We start from the raw sequence: 25,333 nt of genomic DNA on the forward strand, positions 1-25,333 counted from the left end.
CCTCGGTTGTTCTACCTGCAGTGACTCGCACCGATTTCTCACCGACACCTGTCCTGAATTTTGATCCTGAATGGAGCCCTTAGCCTGCAATCTCCTTCCCCTTAACCCTTTCACTCCCACTGGGACATATATATCCCACAAGGTCATCAAGCAATAATATTGGGATTTAATTCAATTATAATAGCACAGGACCGTGTCCCAATGGTTATCTATACATTTGTTAGCTTTAGAATTGCCATAAATTTCGTATAGATGGCGCTTGTTCTAAGTTTTATTCATAGAACGGGAGATTATTGATACGGGTCACCGTTTTCGCGCCAATTCTCAGAGGTTGCTTTATTGTGTTCATTGTGTAACACACGCAGGTCCTTATACCGATAATAAATACCACTTTCTTACATCTTACATATTATTATATCAGGTTAGAGCAAAGTTATATCTACTTTCTTTACAATGGGAAACATATAACTCATTGGTAGTTTTCGTTGGGACATATATTCCCAGTGGTATTTTATAACCCTGTTTACAAAGTAGCTTTTGTTTATTGTAACTGAGATGACTTCAAAAAGACGGCATTGGGAGGATGTCTTTTCGAATGGCGACCAACTGGCAGAATTTTTAGAGACCAATGCACAATATTCAGCGTCAGATTTGGACTTCGGCTCTGATGATAATATTGTGGATGTAAATTACGTGCCTATTGACAATGATTCGGTAGGTTTGGATGGTGATACAGCCTCAGAAGCAGGCGAAAATGACAACTGCAGGGAAAGTTGACAGGAGCCAATGTCAGTATTTGGCCAATGGTTCTGGAATGATTGCTGCAAGATGGCAGGATTCTAAAGAAATGGTGGTATTTAGCAACTGTCATATGGCAAACAAAGTCAAAGTGCTAAAAAAGAAGGAAGATGGAAGTAAAGAAGAAGTTCCGTGCCCAGAATCAACACCATCATGCTACAATGAAATGATGGAAGGTGCAGATCTCTCAGATCAGAAATTTGGAAAATACGATAAAAAATCTCAAAAGTGGTGGAGAAAGGTTTTCTTCAAGGTCTTCATGATGGCCGTTGTCAATTCTTGGACTTTGTACCAAGAAGCCAGCCATAAAAAGATTCCGTTGCTGGAGTATATTATTCCGCTTGCAGAACAAATAATGGCTGTTGCCAAAGGAAATGCAACACTAAAAAGGAAGAGGACATCTGGGCGACCTATCTCGGCATCAAGATTGATGTTGAATGTCGGAGATCAGTTGAGATCAGTTGCCGGTGGAAGGCAACACCAGAAGGTGATGTGTGAGGTTCAAAGTTGAAGAAAGAAACAAGAACCAAAACTCTCTGTACAATGTGTAAGCTCCCTCTGTGGAAGAACTACTTTGCACCTTATCACACTTGATCTGTTGCACCAAATCTAACCTATATGTGAAGTGTTCTAAACCTAATAATTTGATCTTAACATCATTGTTTCAAGTTTGGTTGACCAGTAAATGCAAAGAAATAAACTAATTTATGAAAAAATAAAATTGGTAGTGAAAGGGTTAAAACATTAGACCACCTGTCTTCCACAATTCCCCCATTTCCTTCCAATCCCTCTGTCACACCTACTGTATCCTGTACATTGTTTGGAGGCCTACTTTCCTTCCTGTCCTCTGAGAGTATCCTAATTATCTCCCTCAAGCTCTCCAACTCCTCCCTCATACTCCTTAATGCCTGGCCACACCCACTGTTCCTACACTCGCACTGCTTACCCATTTTTTACTAAATAATGAAAAGAAAAGGAAAAATAAGATAACTTATTCTGTGCAAAATAAAAATGAAAGGAAAGAAATATTGTCTAGGTTAGTTCACAAAGAACACACGACAGTGAGTTATTTAATATAGGCTACTACTACACTACAGTACTACTTAACTGTACTATTTTTATTCCTACAACACGCTAACACGATGAAAATTGCTGTTAATTACTGGAAACAGAGAATAATACACAAGAATTGCACAATTCTTAATTGCAGTTAAGTCTACCCTAATAACAACAACAGAATTTTAGTAAGAGAGTTACTACAGATAACACAGAAACGGTACTATACTATACAAATATTTCACAGTAATAGAATAAACACACTACTTTCTAATAAGATGCTATAATACACTACGTTCAGACTAAGTACAGATACTACAATACACTACAATAATTTTAAACTACGTTCAGACATATTCTAATTACAACAGGTTATTACCAAGAAAAAACAGAAAAGAAAATTACAATTAAAGTTCAAAATTCGCAAAACTACTCAAAATTATAGAATAGGCACTCTAATTTCTAATTACTATACTACACTACAATAATGTTAAAACTACGTTCGGACATATCCTAGCTTCTTACTAAGCACAAATAGAAATGAAAATTCCAATTAGTCCTAAATTTAGATATTCACAAGAACTACCGGTAGGTACGGTACTCAAAGATTACCAACAAAGTTAAACACATATACAGATTAATATTAGTACTACTTTGTCCTACTATGCTGTAGTAGAAATGAAACCTGCCGTTTGCACAAAAATACACACAAATTTAACAGGCAAGATACTATCTAATATACTGTATCTGCACTACAATTCTCAACTGAAATGCGGTTATGTGATCTTTACTGATGGTGGATTACTAATATTTTCCCTACTCCGCGGGACGGAGAATAAAAGTGTCCGAGAGGATGTGTCGTGCTGACCGCACGGCCCCTCGTAATCTGCAGGCCTTCGGGCTGAGCAGCGGTCGCTGGGCATGCCAAAGCCCTTTCAAGGGCGTTAAGTGCCGTGGGATTTGGAGTGACGTTATTGCCCCCTTTACCCCGGACAATGGCAAATGCATTTTCCAGACAATCTTGTGTCAGTCTTCTAGTGAAGAGAAATTGAAAATCAAATCGCTCCTTCAATTGTGACCACAAAAGCTTAAGAGCAGTGATGTTATCTATCCACCCTTGAATACATATTGGGTTGAGTTTACTATTAGCACCTCTGTTTAACACAATGATCTGCCTTAGACATTTTTCAATTTCTACCAGTTTTTCTAAATAATTAGAATTACTGCAAAGGGGTTTTCTATACTGCTTAGGGCTACTAAATTTTGAGGAATTGAAGATGTCAAATAGTATGTCATATATTTCAATGAAATCAGCTGTGATAGCTGCAGAGGGTGGTAGAGAATTAAATTGAACATGCACCTTTATGCCACAAGCAACAGAATGACTCAAAGTACCCATCCACCTGATCCACCTTACTACACCTCCTCATTTATTTCCCTATTTTTTCTTTTATTTTAATCATTATTTTTCTACTTTTTCTTTCCTTTTTACCTTTTTTTTCCTCTCCTAATTGAATTATATTTTCTAACATCTCTAATGATTTAGACCACTCTAACTTTCAAATTTATACATTACGCTAATCTAAGATCGACCTCAACTCTTACCTACAAGATATAACACGCTATGTCATTACTCTCCTCAACTGTTCCAATTTTGTGCTTTTTAGTATTTTTTCTCTTCAAAATTGTTTTTTTCTATGTCATATATTTCAATAACTTCAAGAATCTAACATACGAATCTTCAACTTGGATATATGTCTTTTGACAAATAATATACAACTATATTGTACTATTTCAGTTATATCAGCATTTAAAGGCTTGATACTTGATCTTTTTAAATTTTTTCATCAGATTTCCACAAACTTTTGGAAGCACAGTGCCAATCGGCACATATGTCTTGCTACACTTCAAGAACTTGCTCCGTACTACATTTACATATTTGATCTACAACTTCTTCAAGATTTTCAGAACTATCGACACGCAGTGCTAACCCCTAAAATTATACAGTGCCTCATGAACTGCAAGTGAAAAATACGTATTTTGATTCTAGACTTCTTCATAACATTGAAATTTCAACACATAGTGCTCCCTAAAATGTTATAGTGCTTCATAAACAACATCTGACTGAATTATTTAATCTTCACATTTTGTTTACCTGTGCATCATCTTTTATACTTATCTGTGATTGGCTGAAATTTCAACACACAGCATCTGACGGAATTATTTAAACTTCACTTTTTATTTACCTGTACATTGTCTTTTATACTTATTTGTGATAGGCTGATGACGATGATGATGATGATGATGATGATGACCAGGAATGTAAAACGTACATTTCTTATTTTAATAGCATTGAAAAGTTGAACCATCATATATCTTCTTTCAACTTAATAGTGAACTAACTTCAATACAGAACACTACGAAATTCTTTTCTCTTAATAGCATCTCTGTCAAATAATATCCTATAATTTGCTTGATTACATTATTCTCTTTTAGTGACATTTATGTCAGTCAGGATTTCTGAACCTGTGTCTACAAACACTTTGGACAAGTCATTTTGGGCACTATAGGTCAACACACACTTAAGAGACATTTCATCAATTACCACAGATACGACTTTTTCTTGGGGTTTCATATTTTCACACTTAATTTGTAACAAATCAAGAACCATGCCATTCATACCAGGCTTTACCTATGAATTTTGTAGCCAACTTCTCACTGACCTAGTAGCAGGTAAACAAAAATATGTCTGCAAGAACCTGTATGACCGGGCGAGGACATGTTTTTAGGGGCACGCGGCTGTGAGCTTGCATCTGAGAGATAGTGGGTTCGAACCCCACTGTCGGCAACCCTGAAGATGGTTTTCCGTGGTTTCCCATTTTCACAGCAGGCAAATGCTGGGGCTGTACCTTAATTAAGGCCACGGTCGCTTCCTTCCCACTCCTAGCCCTTTCCCATCCCATCATCACCATAAGACCTATCTTGTCAGTGTGATGTAAAACGAATTGTTTTAGCCGTGCGCATAGAGGCGTGCGGCTGTGAGCTTGCATCCGGGAGATTGGGTTCAAATCCCACTGTCGGCAACCCTGAAGATGGTTTTCCATGGTTTCCCATTTTCACACCTGGCAAATGCTGGGGCTGTACCTTAATTAAGGCCACGGCCGCTTCCTTCCAACTCCTTAAGCCTTTCCTATCCCATCATCGCCGCCATAAGACCTATCTGTGTTGGTGCAACGTAAAGCCACTAGCAAAAAAAAAAAAGTTAACTGCTACATCACTACAAAAGTTACCTTCATAATTACTAATAATATTCTTTTGTGTAGTTTTACTTCTCATTTTAGTATGATGTAAACTACTTAGCCTACCTTTCAACACACTATTCTGTTTCTTATATCTGGGCACTGTTTCTTGCAATGCTGTGCACTTTTTTGCCATTTGTGAACACTTTGTGCACTCTTCCTTAACTTTGAAGGTGTCATTACTCACCACTTCACTTTAACCACCCACTCTTGTTTCTGACTCCAGTTCCTCTTCCTTTTCTTTGGGCTTCTGTTGGGATTGATTTCCTTCACAGATGGCAAAACTGAGGGGATAGATCCAGGCTAAAGTCTGAAAAGGTCAATTAAAAGTTAAAAATGTTATAGAGCTATCTTATATAAAGTCCATATAATCTCAAATCCTAATGTGTTCGAAATACTTACTGCTGACTTAATAAATTCTTGTTTCTAAAGTCTTTCTGTACAAAATATGGTAATCTGAACATACAACATAAATTTTGTTCAAATGCTCAGGTCCATCTCTTTTGAATATATCATCCAGGTCTGCTCGTCTGCTCCGAATAACCCATTGCTTGCATCTAATAAAATCAGTAATATCAATTAATACATCACTTTCTACTACTTTTTATTGCCACAAAATCAAGTATTCATTTGATATAAACTGAAGTTGTGTAAACATAAATCTAACCAAACATCTAAACTCGTACTTACATTTCTTTATTTTTCGGAAATCTGTAGAAAGACTTTGACGCACATGGCCCTCTGTAATTATTGCATACATATATAGCACAAATACTGCCTATAACAGCCATATTTTCTTTAAACAATTAAATATTATTAACATTTGTCACTGAATTATTACACAGCTGTTGACGCCCAGTTTTACATCTACACTACGAACCTCCAGAGTGAGTCACAGTCGCTGTCACAAGTTTTCACGCCAACTTTATGCTATTATCTTTATAACCTATTTGGTTGCATCATGTTAAAAGGTTCCATTAGTGCTTCTTGTTAAAATATCATGAAAATGGTGAAAAGTTCCTCTGTTCCTCTGGTGCCCCAGTTTGTCCTCTCGAATTCCAACTTTATCTTCATATTGTGATCTTTCCTACTTTTATAAACACCATTCAGACTTATTCGTCTACTAATGTCATTCCACGCCATCTCTCCTCTGACAGCTCGGAACATACCACTTACTAAGTTTTACAATATTTAAAATTCTTCCACCGTTTTGATACTTTTTTGCCTTTTGGCAAATTTTTTATTTGTCAACAGTACATGTTTCGTTCCTTATTTAGGAACATCCTCAGCTGTTATTTTAGCTTAGGTGAATTGCTAAGATTTAAAACACGTTAATTTGCAGGTACGGTACATTGATTCACTTAAAAACTACTAAAAATACCAATTAAATTAAATGATATTAAAACAGTGTAGGGGTTAGTGTGTTAATGATATGAGAACGGATGATTACATAGTTGGTCAGCTTAAAAACAATGTCTATTCATTTGAATAGTTGTTAAAAATTTAATTTTGTTACATTAAAATGTTTTTTTGCGGTTAAAAGTTTTAAAAAATGTTTGACTTTGTAACACTGTTCAAATTATCGAATGTTTTATCTTCTGTTCCTTCCAGGTAAGTTGTTATATATTGTGAGTTTGCTTATGGTGCCTTTGATTGAGTCTAATGTGGAACTTTGAAGCTGATTGCTGATCAATATTTGTGAAGGTAGCTTCGTTTCAATTTCTGAAATGAAATAAAATAAGGAAATGGGAATTTGTTTAAAAAACATGTGTCTTTACATTATAACTAAATGTATACCACTTAGTCCAGCAGCTCTTCTTCTTTCTCTCAGTTCTTCCCAACCCAAACTTTGCAACATTTTTGTAACGCTACTCTTTTGTCGGAAATCACCCAGAACGAATCGAGCTGCTTTTCTTTGGATTTTTTCCAGTTCTTGAATCGGGTAATCCTGGTGAGGTTCCCATACACTGGAACCATACTCTAGTTGGGGTCTTACCAGAGACTTATATGCCCTCTCCTTTACATCCTTACTCCAACCCCTAAACACCCTCATAACCATGTGCAGAGATCTGTACCCTTTATTTACAATCATATTTATGTGATTACCCCAATGAAGATCTTTCCTTATATTAACACCTAGATACTTACAATGATCCCCAAAAGGGACTTTCCCCCATCAACACAGTAATTAAAACTGAGAGGAATTTTCCTATTTGTGAAACTCACAACCTGACTTTTAACCCCGTTTATCAACATACCATTGCCTGCTGTCCATCTCACAACATTTCCGAGGTCACGTTGCAGTTGCTCACAATCTTGTAACTTATTTATCACTCTATAGAGAATAACATCATCCGCAAAAAGCCTTACCTCCGATTCCACTCTTTTACTCATATCATTTATATATATAAGAAAACATAAAGGTCCGATATACTGCCTTGAGGAATTCTCCTCTTAATTATTACAGGGTCAGATAAAGCTTCACCTACTCTAATTCTCTGAGATCTATTTTCTAGAAATATAGCAACCCATTCAGTCACTATTTTGTCTAGTCCAATTGCACTCATTTTTGCCAGTAGTCTCCCATGATCCACCCTATCAAATGCTTTAGACAGGTCAATCGCGATACAGTCCATTTGACCTCCTGAATCCAAGATATCTGCTATATCTTGCTGGAATCCTACAAGTTGAGTTTCAGTGGAATAACCTTTCCTAAAACCGAATTGCCTTCTATCGAACCAGTTATTAATTTCACAAAGATGTCTAATATAATCAGAAAGAATGCCTTCCCAAAGCTTACATACAATGCATGTCAAACTTGCTGGCCGGTAATTTTCAGCTTTATGTCTATCACCATTTCCTTTATACACAGGGGCTACTATAGCAACTCTCCATTTATCTGGTATAGCTCCTCCAACCAAACAATAATCAGATAAGTACTTCAGATATGGTACTATATCCCAACCCATTGTCTTTAGTATATCCTCAGAAATCTGATCAATTCCAGCCGCTTTTCTAGTTTTCAACTTTTGTAACTTATTGTAAATGTCATTGTTATCATATGTAAATTTTATTATTTCTTTGGCCTTAGTCTCCTCCTCTATCTGGACATTATCCTTGTAACCAACAATCTTTACATACTGCTGACTGAATACTTCTGCCTTTTGAAGATCCTCACATACACACTCTCCTTGTTCATTAATTATTCCTGGAATGTCCTTCTTGGAACCTGTTTCTGCCTTAAAATACCTATACATACCCTTCCATTTTTCACTAAAATTTCTTTGACTGCCAATTATGCTTGCCATCATGTTATCCTTAGCTGCCTTCTTTGCTAGATTCAATTTTCTAGTAAGTTCCTTCAATTCCTCCTTACTTCCACAGCCATTTCTAACTCTATTTCTTTCCAGTCTGCACCTCCTTCTTAATCTCTTTATTTCTCTATTATAATAAGGTGGGTCTTTACCATTCCTTACCACCCTTAAAGGTACAAACCTGTTTTCGCATTCCTCAACAATTTCTTTAAACCCAACCCAGAGTCTGTTTACATTTTTATTTACCGTTTTCCACCGATCATAGTTACTGTTTAGAAACTGCCTCATGCCTGCTTTATCAGCCATATGGTACTGCCTAATAGTCCTACTTTTAAGACCTTCCTTTCTATCACATTTATTTTTAACTACCACAAAAACAGTTTCATGATCACTAATACCATCTATTACTTCAGTTTCCCTATAGAGCTCATCTGGTTTTATCAGCACCACATCCAGGATATTTTTCCCTCTGGTTGGTTCCATCACTTTCCGAATCAGCTGTCCTTCCCATATTAACTTATTTGCGATTTGTTGGTCATGCTTCCTGTCGTTCGCATTTCCTTCCCAATTGACATCTGGCAAATTCAGATCTCCCGCCACAATCACATTTCTTTTCATGTCGTTTCCCACATAGCCAACTATCCTATCAAATAATTCCGAATCTGCGTCAGTGCTACCCTTTCCCAATCTGTACACTCCAAATATATCAAGTTGCCTATTATCTTTAGAAATGAGCCTTACACCAAGAATTTCATGTGTCTCATCTTTAACTTTTTCGTAGCTTACAAATTCTTTTTTCACCAGAATGAACACTCCCCCTCCCACCATTCCTATTCTATCTCTACGATACACACTCCAGTGCCGTGAGAAAATTTCTGCATCCATTATATCATTTCTCAGCCATGATTCAACTCCTATTACAATATCTGGTGTGTATATATCTATTAAATTACTTAATTCTATTCCTTTCTTTACAATACTTCTACAGTTCAACACTAACAATTTTATGTCATCCCTACTTGAATTCCAGTTCCCTGTTCCCTTATCACCGCTCCCTAGGCCATCCCGTTTCCCTGAATGTACCTCCCTATTACCCTTCCAAACAAATTTCCTAACTTATACGTACCACTGCGGTTTAAATGAAGGCCATCTGAGCGCAGATCCCTATCTCCTACCCACCCATTAGGATCTAGAAATTTCACTCCCAGTTTCCTACATACCCACTCCATAGTCTCGTTTAAATCCCCAATCACCCTCCAGTCAGTATCCCTCCTACACAGTATTCCACTAATAACAATCTCCGCTTTTTTAAACTTCACCCGTGCTGCATTTACCAGATCCCACACATCTCCAACTATGTTGGTACTTATATCAGCTTGCCTTACATTGTTGGTACCAACGTGAAACACTACCACCTTCTCCTTCCCCTCCTCCCTCTCTTCTACTTTCCTCAACATCTGCCTCAACCTGATTCCTGGATAACATTCTACCCTGGTTCCCTTTCCTCCACACACTTTCCCCACGTGTCTAACGATGGAATCCCCCATGACCAGAGCCTCAACCCTACCCACCTCATTTGATCCCCTCCCCTCCTGGTCAGCCCTATCTTTCCTGATAGCTGCAGAAGCTACTTCCTCCTCCCTTTTCTCCTTCCCATGACCCTGTTCCACCTGTCTTTTCCTATCCTCTACTCTACATTTCCCTTTCCTACCTTTTCCCTTCCTCCTACTTCCACACATCTCAGCAACAGTTCCCTGTCCCTCATCTTCCCTCTGTTGTTCTACGTGGAGTGACTCGTAGCGATTTCGCACAGACACCTATCCTGAATTCTGATCCTGAATAGAGCCCTTAGCCTGCAATCTCCTTCCCCTTAGAACATTAGACCACCTGTCTTCTACAACTCCCCCCCTTTTCTTCCCCTCCCTCTTGTACACCTACTGTAACCTGTACATTGTTTGAGGGAGTCCTATCTTCCTTCCTGTCTTCTGTGAGAATCCTAATTATCTCCCTCAAACTTTCCAACTCCTCCCTCATACCCCTCAATGCCTCGCCACACCCACCGTTCATACACTCGCGCTCCTTAGCCATTCTTTACGGGGGGAAAAATGAAATTAAAAATAAAATAACTTATTTGCAAAAAATAAATGAACGGAGGGATATATTGTGTGGGATAGTACCTACTCAAAGATCACACAACAATAAGGTAATTAATATACGACTACATCACTACAATACTACTTAGTCGTGCTCTATTTTTTATCCTACAACCCCTAACAGGATAAAAACTGCTGTTAATTACTGAATATCGAAAGTAATACACAAGAACTACACAGTTCCAAACTGCAATTAAGCCTATCCTAATTACAACAACAGTATTTAGTAAGAGTTTCTACAGATACCTCTACTACACCAGTACTACACAAATATTTTACAATGATAAAATAAGCACACTAAATTCTAATAGGATATTACTCATATACTACTGTACAGTACACTACAGTAATTTTTAAACTACTTTCAGACGTATCCTAATTACGATATGGTACCGTATGTCACTATTAAGCACAACAGAAATGAAATTTGCAAGAACTACTGTACACAAAGATTACCAACGAAGCTAAATGCTTAGACAAATTATTATTAGTATTATGATCTAATAGATACACACGAAAGATAACACACGAATATAGCAGGCAAGATACGGCACTATCTAAATGTACTGTATCTATACTACAATGTAACTACACTACACTACACTGCGTTTGGTTAAATGCTTAAGTATCGAAAGGATTGCAGTACACAAAGAAAAACACGAGTATAACTGGCAAGATACTATCTATTATTATACCTTATCTTCACTACAATTCTACTGAAATGTGGTTATGTGATTATTACAGCTGGTGGATTACTATTATTTTCCCTACTCCACGGAACGGAGAATAAAAGTGTCCTTAATTAGGCCTACTGAAAAATACAAGGTTGTCTGCAATAATTTCTCAAATATTTCTATCAAAACTACTCCTACTACTCCAGGGACTTGAACTGCAATTACTGGGATATATGAACTTTATTATTATTAGCTAACCGCTCATAAATACTTAAAGATCGAGGGAGCGTAAATTACGGATACTTTAAATAATCAAATTTTAAAGTTTAGGACAAAGTCCTACCTTAAACTTGGCTGGCAGATGGTGCGATGTCTCCTTTCATGGTACACACGGTGATTAACGAGGTACAAGGTGCAAACCTCAAGTTATATACCGTGTCTGGGCAGCATGAGGAGAAGGCATAACGTACAGGAAATCAATCAGCACAGATTATGTAACCAGAGGTACAGATCACATGAGAGAAACTTCCAGATAGTTCGAAAGTCAAAAAGTAAACTTGTTCAAGATGCAAAGCACAGTTACAGGATAGGACAGCACATGTTACAGTTCAAGAGTAGAGCACACAGTGTGGCGAGTGTAACTAATTTCAACTCGTTAGATACTGGAGGTAATCCCAGATGCATAAAGTCAGCGGGAGGTAAAGGAGAGTCCTTTATATGATAGTAACAACATAATTCTTCAGTGAAGTTTATGATTTGTGGTAATATAATATGATCAGCTATTTAAACCCCCAAAAATACATTTTGACAGAACTATAGGAAGTATTCTGTTTTGAGTATATGTAGTAAATGTTATGATGTACAATTTAGGCCTGGGAAGCTAAAGGGCATTAGACTTTCTGAAATCCTTCAGTTTTATATTTCTGATTGAAATTGAATTTTAATAAGTTATCTTGACTAATAACTTCTCACCTTAAATTTAATTTCAGTCTCATTTGATTTAATGATTTTATGTAGAATCTACAGTGTTTCTTTTTATATATGACTGAACTATGTTCATGTACTGTATAAAAAGTTATCAAAAGAACTAACCTCTGTGAAGAAGCCTTTAAACGAGGCAAAATATATATGTTTAAATAAATATTATGTATTTAATAGTACTGATTGGTTGTAAGAACATTATCCTTTATCTAAGATATTTGCTCTCTTAAGACTTCCTTGGTTTGTTAGCATAGCATAGAATAGAAATTCTTTGGAGATTTTGCAGTGCCAGTTGATATTTATTCTGTCATGATTCCGCTCTACAGCATGTTGTAGGTATTGTCTGTAAATAAGATTAAAGTTATTTTTAAAAGTAAGGAGTAATAATGATATAAGTGACGACAACAACAGGAATTAAGAAGTAATTAAAAGAATCATCTGCACTTCAAAATACTTCTGTGGTATATTTTGTGCATTCATTCTCATATGTACTTTGTGGTTGGGTTCAACAACTACTGCTATGAAATTAGTCTTGTTAATTTTACACTTTATTTCTGTATGATATTTCTGACGTTTGTATGTGATCTCATCCCGAGATGGTGCTATGTATGATGCCCTTTTGAAACTTGTTTCTGACTTTTTTGGTACATTACAAGAACACAGTAAAAATTAGAATTCACTTTTTGGTGGATAGAACTTTCATTGGAATCATTAGTAATGTAGTTCTCACTTGATCTATAGAATGCTTTTTGGCATCTTTGTGGTCTCTAGCTGTGAAAATTTTTCGTGTTTTAGATCAATTCTAATGATTTGGATCCAAAATATGCCTACATTCAAGTGACGCACGTCACTCCATATTTTGAGAAGAGTGAATTAGAGGAGCGACAGACTGATTTTGAACAAGGCCACGACATTAATTGCTTCATGTTTGAGACTCCTTTTACTAAAGATGGAAAAGCACGTGGAACTCCAGAAGATCAATGGAAGAGGCGAACCATTCTCACAAGTAAGTACATTCTTAAAACTTCATGGCTTGGAAACCTGGGAAAAGATTAAAAAATTGTAGATTAAACTGGGGGGGGGGAGCATTTATGCTGGAAGAGTACCACAATGACTTGGGTTTATAATACTTTGTTAGTAGTTTACTGTAGGACAAAGTATAAAAAACAGAAATTAGCTACTAGAGTCTTCATTATCTATGCTAAAACAGATTTGAGATTGTTTTCTCATCTGTACCAATAATAGAGACCCTTCGACTGGTAAGGCCGTTGGCTTATGAGCTAATATGGCAAACAGAGATGATAGAACATCAAGTGGAAGTGTGAAGGATTGTTTTGAACAGCAGGACATCAGGCAGCATACAGCTATTTTGATTAAGAGTCTGTGAAAATTTGTTCTTTTTGTCTGATCAGGATCTGCAAAGTCAAGCCAGCTTCGTGGTTTTATTTTTGACTGTTGAAATTGTGATCAGAGCCCCAGGACATCGAGTTATATTTGAAATCTGAACCATTGGGATCTGTCTCTTCATTCAAAAGATCCCACATGCATTGGGCAGGATTCAAACCAGAAGGATAATCTCCACATCTTCACACACTGCTGCCTTCAAGTAGATAGTCTCTCTCCTCATTTCCACGAACGCCAGCGTAGCAGGGGGGAGAGGTGATACTCCCATGTGGCGCGTCCCAGGTGGAGGATAGAGGGATCCTAACCAGCTTGCCGGCAGACTTGAGGGAAATAAAATACCTCTCGCGGACCAAACACACAACCCCTTGTGGGTGGGGGATGCAGACGAAGAATACACCCACAGTATCCCCTGCCTGTCGTAAGAGGCAACTAAAAGGGGTGACCAAGGGATGATTATATTAGAACCATGAAACTATTTTTTATTAGTATCACCACACGGGAAACAACATGGGTTGCTTTTACTTGCGTCTAGTACCACTATATTAGGTACCAAATAGGTTTGTGATTAGTAGCAAACGAGTGCGCGACGGCTTTTACAATCTATAATCACAAAGAATCACAATACCTGTGATTAGTAGCACTATATGAGCGACACCATGGGATGAGTGAACACAGGGTTTTGGCTTGCCTATGATTAGTACACACTGTATGAGGAACACCACGCGATAGTACGTATGTGATGAACACCATAGGTTTGCGTTGCCTGTAAATGGCGCCACAATATGCACACACTGTAGGTCTGTAATATATGTGCGAATTTCATTACCTGTGAGTAGTACCATAATGTGTGGAATACCGCGAGTCTACGCTACTTTTGATTAGTACCGCAGCATGACAAATACCATGGTTCTACTTTTCTAGCGATAAGTACCATTATGAGGGGCCGATGACTTGGATTTTGGACCCCTTTCGACTACAAGTATCATCGATTCAGTATCGTGCTATAGAAGCAGTCCCTTGGTCAGTAATACTATTGTTTTACGCCAGCTTCTGTGCATGTGGGGCACTGTGGGTTGGTTCCACTGATCGTTTTAAATTCATATCCATCCATTCATTTTTCGTCCTCACGTTTTGAATTCTGATCAGTGGAGGATTTTGGGCTTTTAATTTGTCATTTCATTTTGTCTCATTTCGTACCATTAGGGGCCGATGACCTGGATGTTAGGCCCTTTTAAACAACAAGCATCGTCATCATCATCCCTCCTCATTTATCCCAGTTCTTCTGCATCCATCTTAGCCCCCTACGAGCTCGTTCCTGTAGGCTTTCTGCTCAATAATCCTGATATATATCCATTTTTTCTCAACCCCAATGAGCTCATTCCTGTCTTTGTTTATATTTGACTAATGGGTTAGCAATCCTAAACATAACACAGTGAAAGAGTTAAATCAATGAAGTGGCAGGAAATAGCCTAGACTTGCTCTGAGAGCTCATGATCCTGGGTGCTTACATTTTATACATTTTTAGACGTTTTTCAATCTTAGGAGCATTTTGTAATGGCATATTTACACAGATACAAGGAATTAATCTTCATAATGATGTACTCCAAAAATAAATGAAAATGTAAACCTACAACCTGTTTTCCAGTCATTGACCAGGTCAGGGATCCAAAAATAAATATATATAAATGGAGGGGCTCAGGAGTAAACAATGGAAAGGGACATTTTATGTTTAATAGCATCCACATGCTTGTCAATGTTGTGATTCACTTCTGATTTCTGTTAAACATGCCATATCCCTTACCATTATTCACTCATTTATTTATCTTTTTATTTATTTACTCATTAATTTATTTAATGGAACCACAAGTAAATCACAACATTGACAAGTTTATGGTTGCTTTTAAACATGCCATGTCCCTTACCATTAGGTATTTACTCCTGAGTCCCTCAGTTTGTTTTAAAAACGCATCATATTTTCACATACCATTGGGTAGGCAACCTGCTGATCAGAATAGTCATGCAGAATAGTCACCTTCCCTTGATATTTGTAATTGGCTAGTCGTCATGCAGAATAGTCACCTTCCCTTGATATTTGTAATCGGCTAGTGTCGCCTGTCTATTCTGATGTGTGTGCTTTATTTATTTAGCGTATGGCTTTACAGATACAATTATAGGCTCTAAATTTCATTTTTGTTCCGGATTGAAGTGCAATTATAAGAATAAATTGACAAGAGGGTCCACATTTTCAATACAATATATAAAGTAAATTATATTACACAAGTCTTTGGATTAGTTTCAGCCACTTAGTGGCCATCCTCAGCCAAATAAATTTAACAGATTATGTGATAACTAAAACATACGTATAACAGACAAAGACAATGTTGCATTAATAATTATAACATTAAATTACATATAATAACAAAATTTATGGTTATGATCTTCTTGTCATGATATTATGTCTTAAAGTTCACTTAGGACCTCAGGCAAAGAAGTAAATCTCTATTGTCTGATATTTACAGATACAGTACATACGTACATGATTTGTAAACTATATCTGCGTGTGCTGCCTTGTATCAGCAATATAGGAACGTGTTGTATAAAATGCCTAGCAATTAGTATTTTTTGTTTTTGAAGTCGTGTTTTGTTTTTTGCCAATCGTGGGTACAACTTTCTCTGACATCTTAAGCTATAGTGATAAACTCTTGTAAGTTTGAATTCTAGTTTCGGACTCTTATAGCTAAGACACATTAAAATTTTATTACGTTCGCATGACTCGTTTTGAAGCTGCCTAATTTAAAGTCAAGGTTTGTGAATAGAATGCCAAAAAGCACGGTCTTTTTTTGTTCCAATTACAGCCATTGCAGAAATACATCAGACAAAAATAGTTCCATACCACTGTTAAACACAGAAAGAATGGATCTACAATTTGGTGCAGTTAGGTTTGAGACTGGTGCACCCAGTCATTTTTTATAGAAGCTTAAACTTGAGTATCTGTACTTTTGAATTAGACAGTAATTAGATCTGTTGTGCCTCTCTCATAGGGAAAGTGTCATATCTGGTGTCGGCGCATAGCCTACTCTTGTTGAATAACACCAAGGGATCTGCTCAAGACTTACCATCGCCATCCGACAGATAAATCACCATTAACGGCATCATATGCCTTTACTCTCTATGAATACTGCGGGGAGTTTTGGAATTGAACTCAGGCTTTTGGTACCACTACCTCTCCTACCATGCCAGAAAACATTCAGATGGTAAAAAAAATTTCCACCGTGTCTCGAACCAACTAAGCTTACAAGTAACTATTCTCATTTTGGTTCCGTATTGAAGTTGACATATGTCTCAAGTATTATTACAATATTATAAGTCCACCTGTTCAATACCTGAAATAGTGGATCATATTGTATTGTATTGAACAGGTGGACTTATAATATTGTAATAATACTTGAGACCAACTAAGCTTGTCAGACCATTACAGATTTGATGTCTTAATTATCATTGCCACCAGGCAGGTTCATCTATAACACTTCAAGAGATGTCAGTTTTCTACTGTCATCATCATCATCATCATCATCATCATCTCCTCCTCCTCTCTTGCTAATGTGCTTCTTCTCTTATCATTCATTTCTGATTTTTGATGCCCTTTTGTTCTATTCAGTTTTCATATGATATTTCATTTCAGCAGCTGTTATATTACTCTCTGGTTTTCTGAAATTAGAAAATGTTCTCATCTGTATGAGTGAATACAGGAGTGAGAATTACTGTATGTTTGAATCATTGCCAGAAGACCCATCTGTGTTGGTGTGACGTAAAGCAGATTTAAAAATTAAAATCTGCTTTTGAAGATCTGATTTTTATTGTATTTTTCTGTTATATTTTTTGCCTTCATGTTACACCATTGGTAATACGTTCTACTTGCTTTCTTGATTCTTTGCAAGATTTCATAACCAATCTTTCTGTTCAGTGAAAAGTTTGTTCTCATGTATTCATAAGATTTAACTTGTTTCGATACTTCTCATTTATATATAATATTCACTTTTGCAGGTCTTATCGTTCTGCAATGCAATTTTATTTTACGTAAATAAATATCACACGAGAACAGGTTCACTTCCTTGTATAAATTACTTTATTTACACTGTATGTCACAACACACAATTATACACAGTAGCAAATGATACTACAACACTCAATAGCGGAGATCTAAATTCTGACAAGTACAGATATCAACAACACTGACTCGCGCACTATAACATGCACTCTCTTGAATTCACCAACTCCGCCTCGGAGCCGAACAGTTACTCGCAGTCCATCACTTGCCTGAGTCCTAAGAACTGACTTCACTGACTGACAGCTCGATATATATACTATGCGATCAACCATCTAGAATGATCGACTTCTGGAAGGTTCTTACAACACTCTAATGGAACACACTCAAAACATCGATCAACCAGCTAATCAAATAGAATACTCCAGTAATGTATCCAACTCGAACTTTCGTTTTCTATTTACTTATACACATATAAATTTCTCCAACATTCCTTAATGTCTCTCCATGTATCTGGATAATAAAACCTTACGGTAAGTTTCCAGAACCCTTCATATATACCAAGTTATAGTACAATAAGTCTAACATACGAACATTATGGAATTTTCTACCACTTTCGACTATATAGATTTTGAGGTTAAACTTATACACAATACGTATTTGAAGTTATTTATACATACATATTTATACTACATATTTATAGGGAAACCATGTACTAGTCATGTTTAACATTTAATAAAAGATAATTTAGCATTAAATAAACTATAATTAAAATATATTAAACATAATGATTGAAGGTTTTACACCAGTTACGATGTCGTACCTACGACAGTCTCCTCCTGATATTTTGCTTGTGCACACCACCTTGCTCATTTATCATTCATCTCCATCCTTTCCAGTCTCCTGTCCATTCATCTATTGCCTCTGGAAGTTGTTCATCAGAATCTTTAGTGATCACTACATCGTCTGCATATAGCAAGATAGAATTGCTCTCATATGTTCTCCATGATCTTCTTTAACAGACATTCAGTAAATATTTTATCTGTTGTGAAGATGAAGAGTAATAGGCTTAGGCTACTTGTTTTGTTGATTTGGATATTGGTGCAATTTTTTCATCTATTTGGCTTACCTGGTATGGTTTTTAATAGGCTTTTGATGATGATGATGATGATAATGTTGCTTTAAAGGGGCCTAACATCTAAGGTCATCAGTCAAATAGGCTTTTGATTATGGCTATGAATTTGGGGAGTAAATTTTTCTTCTGTAAAGGTTTTGTCTCAGTCCTACATCAGAGGCTGCTCTCAGACCATTAGATGGCAGAAATACTTTTCCTTTCCAACTATTCTCACAAATACTGTACATTTTTTAGTGTTTTGTTCTGGTCATGAACATCTCTGATCTGTAGGTTTCTTGTTCCTCTTCCATTCTTCCTTTGTGACTTCTTTAGTTTCTTGTCTACTTGAGAGACAACTATGTCTATACTTGTGAAAGTTGAACTCCTTTTATAGAAGAGGTATGATTATCTATTCTCAGCAAGTGGGTTTCCTTCAAATGCCACTGCACACCCTTTGGAAAAGCCATGTCAGGACTTCCACAAACTTCGGATCTTCATATTTCAACATTTCTGGGTAAATGCCATCCCAAAATGCTGTCTTTTGGTGCCATTTAGTGCCTCCTTCACATCAATTTCCCAAATTCTTTGATCTTCCTCATCTCCTGGCGCTCTCAGCTTCTGTCTGCCCATATATCATTTGAATTTCAAAATGTGCAACTATTGTGCTGTTTACAAGACCCTATGTCATAAGACCTGATTTATTGAAGTGATTTGTTTGTTATCTATACATGTATTAATTTCTAATTTCCATTTCCATAAAGGTGGTCTAGAATTTCTTTTTTTTTATAGAATTTTGAAATTTTTCTTTTCATTTCCAAATTAAATTCATGATTGTGTATTTGCTTCTTACACTGTTTGTTTTATGTTATTTTCATGATGTTTGCTTGTTGTTTAAAAGGGCTTAGCGTCTAGGTCATCGGTCCTGTTATTTTGACATCTTAATATATTTTTCTCAATTTTCTTCTGTTTATTTCTTTTGATTTCCTCCATTCCTACTTCTTTTGTCAAACAGTGTCTTATTTTTTATGTCTACCATCCTGTATCTTTAGTTTTAGTACTTTTATTTTCTCACAGTTTGTTGGGATATGTTGTGTTACTGTCACTTCGCTTTGCTATTAAGTAGTACGAACATGAAATATGTTATTACTTGATGACTGCTCTCACTCTGTGTTCTCCTTGTTGTACATACACTGAATTGGAAGGGTTCAGGTATGAAAACTAGGTAACATGACTGGGATTGTCTATGTTAAAGAAACAGGTAAAAATTTATTGATATTACACTGAAGAAGGTTATACTTTTACAGTAGAAGTCTGCTGTAGCGAGTACGTCGTATAACGCGAACCCCGTTATAACAATAAATGTTGTCTGTCCTTTCAAAATTCCTGTATTAAACTGTGTATTATCCTTTGGTTACAGTGAGAACCCTATCACTGACGCATCCGTTATTACGAGCGATTGTGCGCGCTCGATTTTTCCGTTGCCGATATTTATGCACCCAGTCATTATACTGCATGCGGTCGATCACCTTCGGTACCGTATCGTTTTCTCGCTATGCCCACCAGCGAGCTCTCTCGTTGACATTCAAAGGCAATGTCGGAGTCGATTAGTAATACCCGTTGACTGCTCTTCCGCGAGGAAAATGAAAGAGGAGAACGTGTTTTCGTAATAAATGTGTAAATGTGTCCAATAGCCGTTGTTAACTCGTTAAAGATAAACGCTGAATAAATGATCGCTTAATTTTAATGCTAAATACTGCAATTAAGAATGAGATAGGCCTACACCTCGAGATATGGCAGAGTGCATCACTGATTATGAGGTTCGTTTATATTTTCTCGCGTCCATTAAATTACGGAAAGGCTATTATCATGTAAATTTATAGCGAGAAGGTTATAATTTATCTACTTCCGCTTGAAGTATCTTTTCATCATACATATAGTACAGATAAGTTAGGATATGTGACGCTATTTGAATAACAAAACTGAAACGTTTGCCACAAAATGCGATCGATCATCTTCAGTACAGTATAGTTTCGCGCTATGTGCATTTGCGAGCTCTCTCGTCAACATTCGAAGGCGATATTGGAGTCGATTAGTAATACCCGTCGACTGCTGTTCTCAAAAGAAAATCTGAAATGAAAGAGGATAAGATGTTTTCGTAATAACTGCGTAAATAACGTGGCCGATAGCAGTTGTTAACTCGTTAAAAATAAAGGCTGAAGTAAATGATCTCTTAATTTTAATTGTATACCGTATACTGAAATTAGGTAAGAAAGTGATACACCTCAAGATATGGCAGGGTACCATCACTGATTTCAGAGGATAGTTTATATTTTTTCATGTCTAGTTAAATTTCGGAAAGCCATTCCCATGTCAAATTTTAGCGAGGAGGTTATAATTTAAAGATAAAAATTTCATAATGTGAAAAATCAAGGGTCGTTTTGCATTCATGGCCTGATAGTAATGAACACCACTGGCAACTACCACAGTAACCACGCTGTTTCTTTTCACCCCCGCGCGCACACACACAAAACTCGTTTACAAAAAACGACCGCCTCTTTATTATAGGCCTACATCACTAGCCACGGTGACCATTCATACAGTGCCTGTGTGTAACATCACTGGATCTCGGAAAATAGTGAACAGAGAATGACATTCTGTTATCCTCTACAAAAACGTTTCTCAAATCTACAGAATGGCATCAAAACATGCAAGCCTTCGAATTCTTAGAAAGGCCACGGCCGTCAGTAGCAGAGTTATAACGTGTCTGCTGTACCTTCACAATTAAGTATTTATTTTCCACCTAGTCGATACAATGATTGCTTAAGGCAATTTTTAATGGTCAAAAGTGGTACATGTTTCGTATATTATCAACATCTTCAGCCACATAACACTGTTTAGATGAAAAATGTATAAAATTGACAAAGTAATGCTTTAGAGGAAGTGTCCTTAAAATTAACATAAGATTGACAAGATTAAAACAAACAAATAACTCAAGAGAAAATATATAAATTATTTCTACAATAGAAAGCAGTCATCAAGGAAACACTTGTACAATATTCCATAGAGAAATTGTCCTAATAAATATTAAATTAAAATTAAAAATTATACAATTATTATACAATTATACAATTTTAATTTATTTAATTTATTTAATTTAATTTATTTAATTTAATTTATAAATTGATCTTTTTTCATGAATTATTAAGAAAAGAATATTTATTAGGACAATTTCTCTATGGAATATTGTACAAGTGTTTCCTTGACGACTGCTTTCTATTGTAGAAATAATTTATATATTTTCTCTTGAGTTATTTGTTTGTTTTAATCTTGTCAATCTTATGTTAATTTTAAGGACACTTCCTCTAAAGCATTACTTTGTCAATTTTATACATTTTTCATCTAAACAGTGTTATGTGGCTGAAGATGTTGATAATATACGAAACATGTACCACTTTTGACCATTAAAAATTGCCTTAAGCAATCATTGTATCGACTAGGTGGAAAATAAATACTTAATTGTGAATCTATTGAAGTGCGATACGGACCATGAAGCTGATTTTATGTAATCTGCTGTACCTGACGCTTAGTAAAATTAAGTTTTATAGACAGCAGGAATATTTTTGTGATGGATCGTCATATTGTAAAGAAACGTGGAACAGATATTGTTGGAAAATTTTCAACGGGTTTGCGTCGATGTTATGATGCCAATTTTAAGTGAATGGCTATTAAACTTTCGGAAATGTATAATAATTGTGCAGCCGCAAGAAAATACGGCATAGTCCTAATTAAAGCCCATATTCGGCGTTACCGTGAAGACAAAGATAGCTTTAAAATGCGTACTGCACAAAAAAATGCATTCAGTGGCCCACAACAAGGATGCTTTAAAGAAGTTGAAGATGAAATTGTGAAGTATATGGAATTGACATACCGCAGTTCAATAAACTCATTCGTTGACTTTCAGAGTCCGTGATTAAGACCTATACATCGCTAGCCGCTGAAGTTGGCTGAATCTGGCAAGCAAGACATGCTTGTAGCGGCAGCCAGTTATATCTGACGCTGAGTGAAAGTAACAGTTTTATAGTAAGCAAGAATATTTTTTTGGTGGATCGTCGTATTGTAGAGACGTGTGGAATGTGTATTGCCGGCAAATTTTTAATGAGTTCCTTTCAATATTATGATGCCAATTTTAAGTTAATGGTTATTAAACCCACTGAAATAAAGCATAATTGTATGGCCGCAAAAAATAGGGCATAACTAAAGCCAGTGTTCGGCGTCTCCAGTCTAAAAATGCATACTGTATAAGAAAAGACATTCGTATGATTTTACAAAGCACCTTTTAAGCCTGATTAAAATATTTTTGAAGGAAAAAGTGGGAGTCGTCTTGGATTCGGAGAAATACGGTAATATATATTTTTTAGAATGAAATTAAACACACGCTTTCACGTAGTATCGGATTTTGAAAAAAAAAAAAGAAGTAAGCCGCAGTGTGGATATTATCCGCGAAAACTCAAATTTTGAACAAACTGATTGCCATTTCATACTGAATTTAATGTGTATGGGGTTTTTCCCGATTTTTACAAAAAATCGGATATAACAACAATCCGCTATAGCGAGTAAATTTTTCGCCGTTATGAATTCTCGGTATAACGGACTTCTACTGTAATTATGAATCTGTATATTGTGGGTTTTTTTCTGATAACTGTGCAAATTGACTTCATAATAACTTGTATGTGGTTTTAAGGTTTTGATAATACCTACCACAAAATTAGGCTGAATGCTGTAAGTAGCATGATAAAGTCACCATATCCAGAAAAAAAATACCTCATTGATAAATGTCACAGGTCTGAAAGTTACTTTGCATTCTTGTATTTCTGTTATTCATTTTATGCTGTAGCAGTCTTTGTTTGATTAAAATTTGGTTCATCATTAGCCATGATCATTTAGCCATATAACATATTATATTGTTACTGTTTAAATATGATTTAATTGAAAGATTTTCTCTTATAGCTCAGTACTCTTTTCCTTACGTCAAGAAGAGAATTCTGGTTGTGAAACGTCGTTTGCAAGAATTAAACCCCATTGAAGTTGCCCTGGATGAAATGCAGATGCGTGTGGCAGAACTTGAAGATGTGGTCTTTAGTAAGCCCACTGATGCCAAAAAATTACAACTTAGACTTCAGGTAATAAAAATTATTGGAAAGTATGTAAAATGTATAGCAAGTCTTACAGTATTTTAATATAATATGTCCTTTTGGTAACTATTAAAAGTACTTTTCATACTTGTTTAACATTTGCCTGTCATACTTCATAGTGTCCAGTACCATTGATAATCAGTAATTATTGCCACATGTTTTTCTGAAACCACTATCCTAAAAATTCACTGATAATTGAGTAAAATCTTCATTTATACTAAATAAGAAAAACAGCTTGTCATTAGAAATACTTATAAATGGACAGCATTAATAAAAAAAGAAACCAGCCATTGTGGAGTACATTTGAGAAACCTAGGGTCATAATTTAACTAATGACTCCTTTATAATGAAATTAGATGTATAAAGAGAGTTCATATAGTGATTGAATATAAAAGTGTCCATTTTCTATTAAGTTGAAAGTGGTTGCTGTGCCTCTTCAGACTGTCTATTCCATTCTAAATTTTCACTACACTGCAGAAAGACACTTTTCACTAGTTTTTTACTGTTCATGATGGGTTTTGGGATGCACTCATTCTCATATATTTATTCTTATTTGTATTTATTGACAGATAAATTGACCACATTGACAGATTCTCCATATCTGCTTGTAGAGCAAAGCCTTCTTCCTCCTTTTGGATACATCTACAATGTCATAGATATATTGGACCACTGATGATGATGATAAGACAATTAATGCAATAATTAGGTAAAATGTACGCATCCCAAGGGAGGAGGGATGTGATGTGTGCACCTCTCTTCTTTTATGCCGTGGAAACAAAATCTTTTTCCGACGTGCTGGCCTCCCACTTTCTTTTTAAGCCCAGCCTCCCTTTCTTATGTCCTCGGATCTCGTAGTTTCAGTTTACCACCGCCATGCTTTGCTTCACGGACAACCTTGGATTGAGCACATACTGTAGATAGTGAAGAGCAGAGATCCAATCACAGAACCTGGTGTTTCTCCAGATACTACTGGAACAGCCAGTGATAGAACACCTCCATACATTTATACAGTATGCCCAACCCTCCGCGAAGGTTATTATGCATGCCAATAAATTGCCTCCTATGCTGAACTGCTATAGTTTCAACGAAAGTCTCTGTGTGATACCTGGTCAAAGGCTTTGGACCAATCTAGCGCAATACCATTAATTTTTATGACATCAGGTTGATTAAAATTAAACTGCCAGTTATCAACAACCTTTATCAATAATATTGTGCAGGGATGCCCCATGTGAAAATCCTGCTGATTGGAGTTTTGATTCTTCTGCCATAAGAATTCCAGTACAATGTTTACTACCAACTGCTC

General features: G+C 36.2%; 1 protein-coding gene across 1 annotated transcript in view; it reads left to right on the forward strand.

The window, feature by feature from the left end:
• Positions 1-25,333, forward strand: part of Ziz (dedicator of cytokinesis protein Ziz) — a 542,949-nt gene that overhangs the window by 457,780 nt on the left and 59,836 nt on the right. The window contains exons 33-34 of the mRNA XM_067151766.2: positions 13,071-13,281; positions 23,846-24,018. Of these exons, the coding sequence (XP_067007867.2) occupies positions 13,071-13,281; positions 23,846-24,018 (384 nt within the window). The remainder of the gene's footprint in view (positions 1-13,070; positions 13,282-23,845; positions 24,019-25,333) is intronic.

Source organism: Anabrus simplex, chromosome 7 (assembly GCF_040414725.1).
Source record: "Anabrus simplex isolate iqAnaSimp1 chromosome 7, ASM4041472v1, whole genome shotgun sequence".
NCBI lineage: Eukaryota > Metazoa > Arthropoda > Insecta > Orthoptera > Tettigoniidae > Anabrus > Anabrus simplex.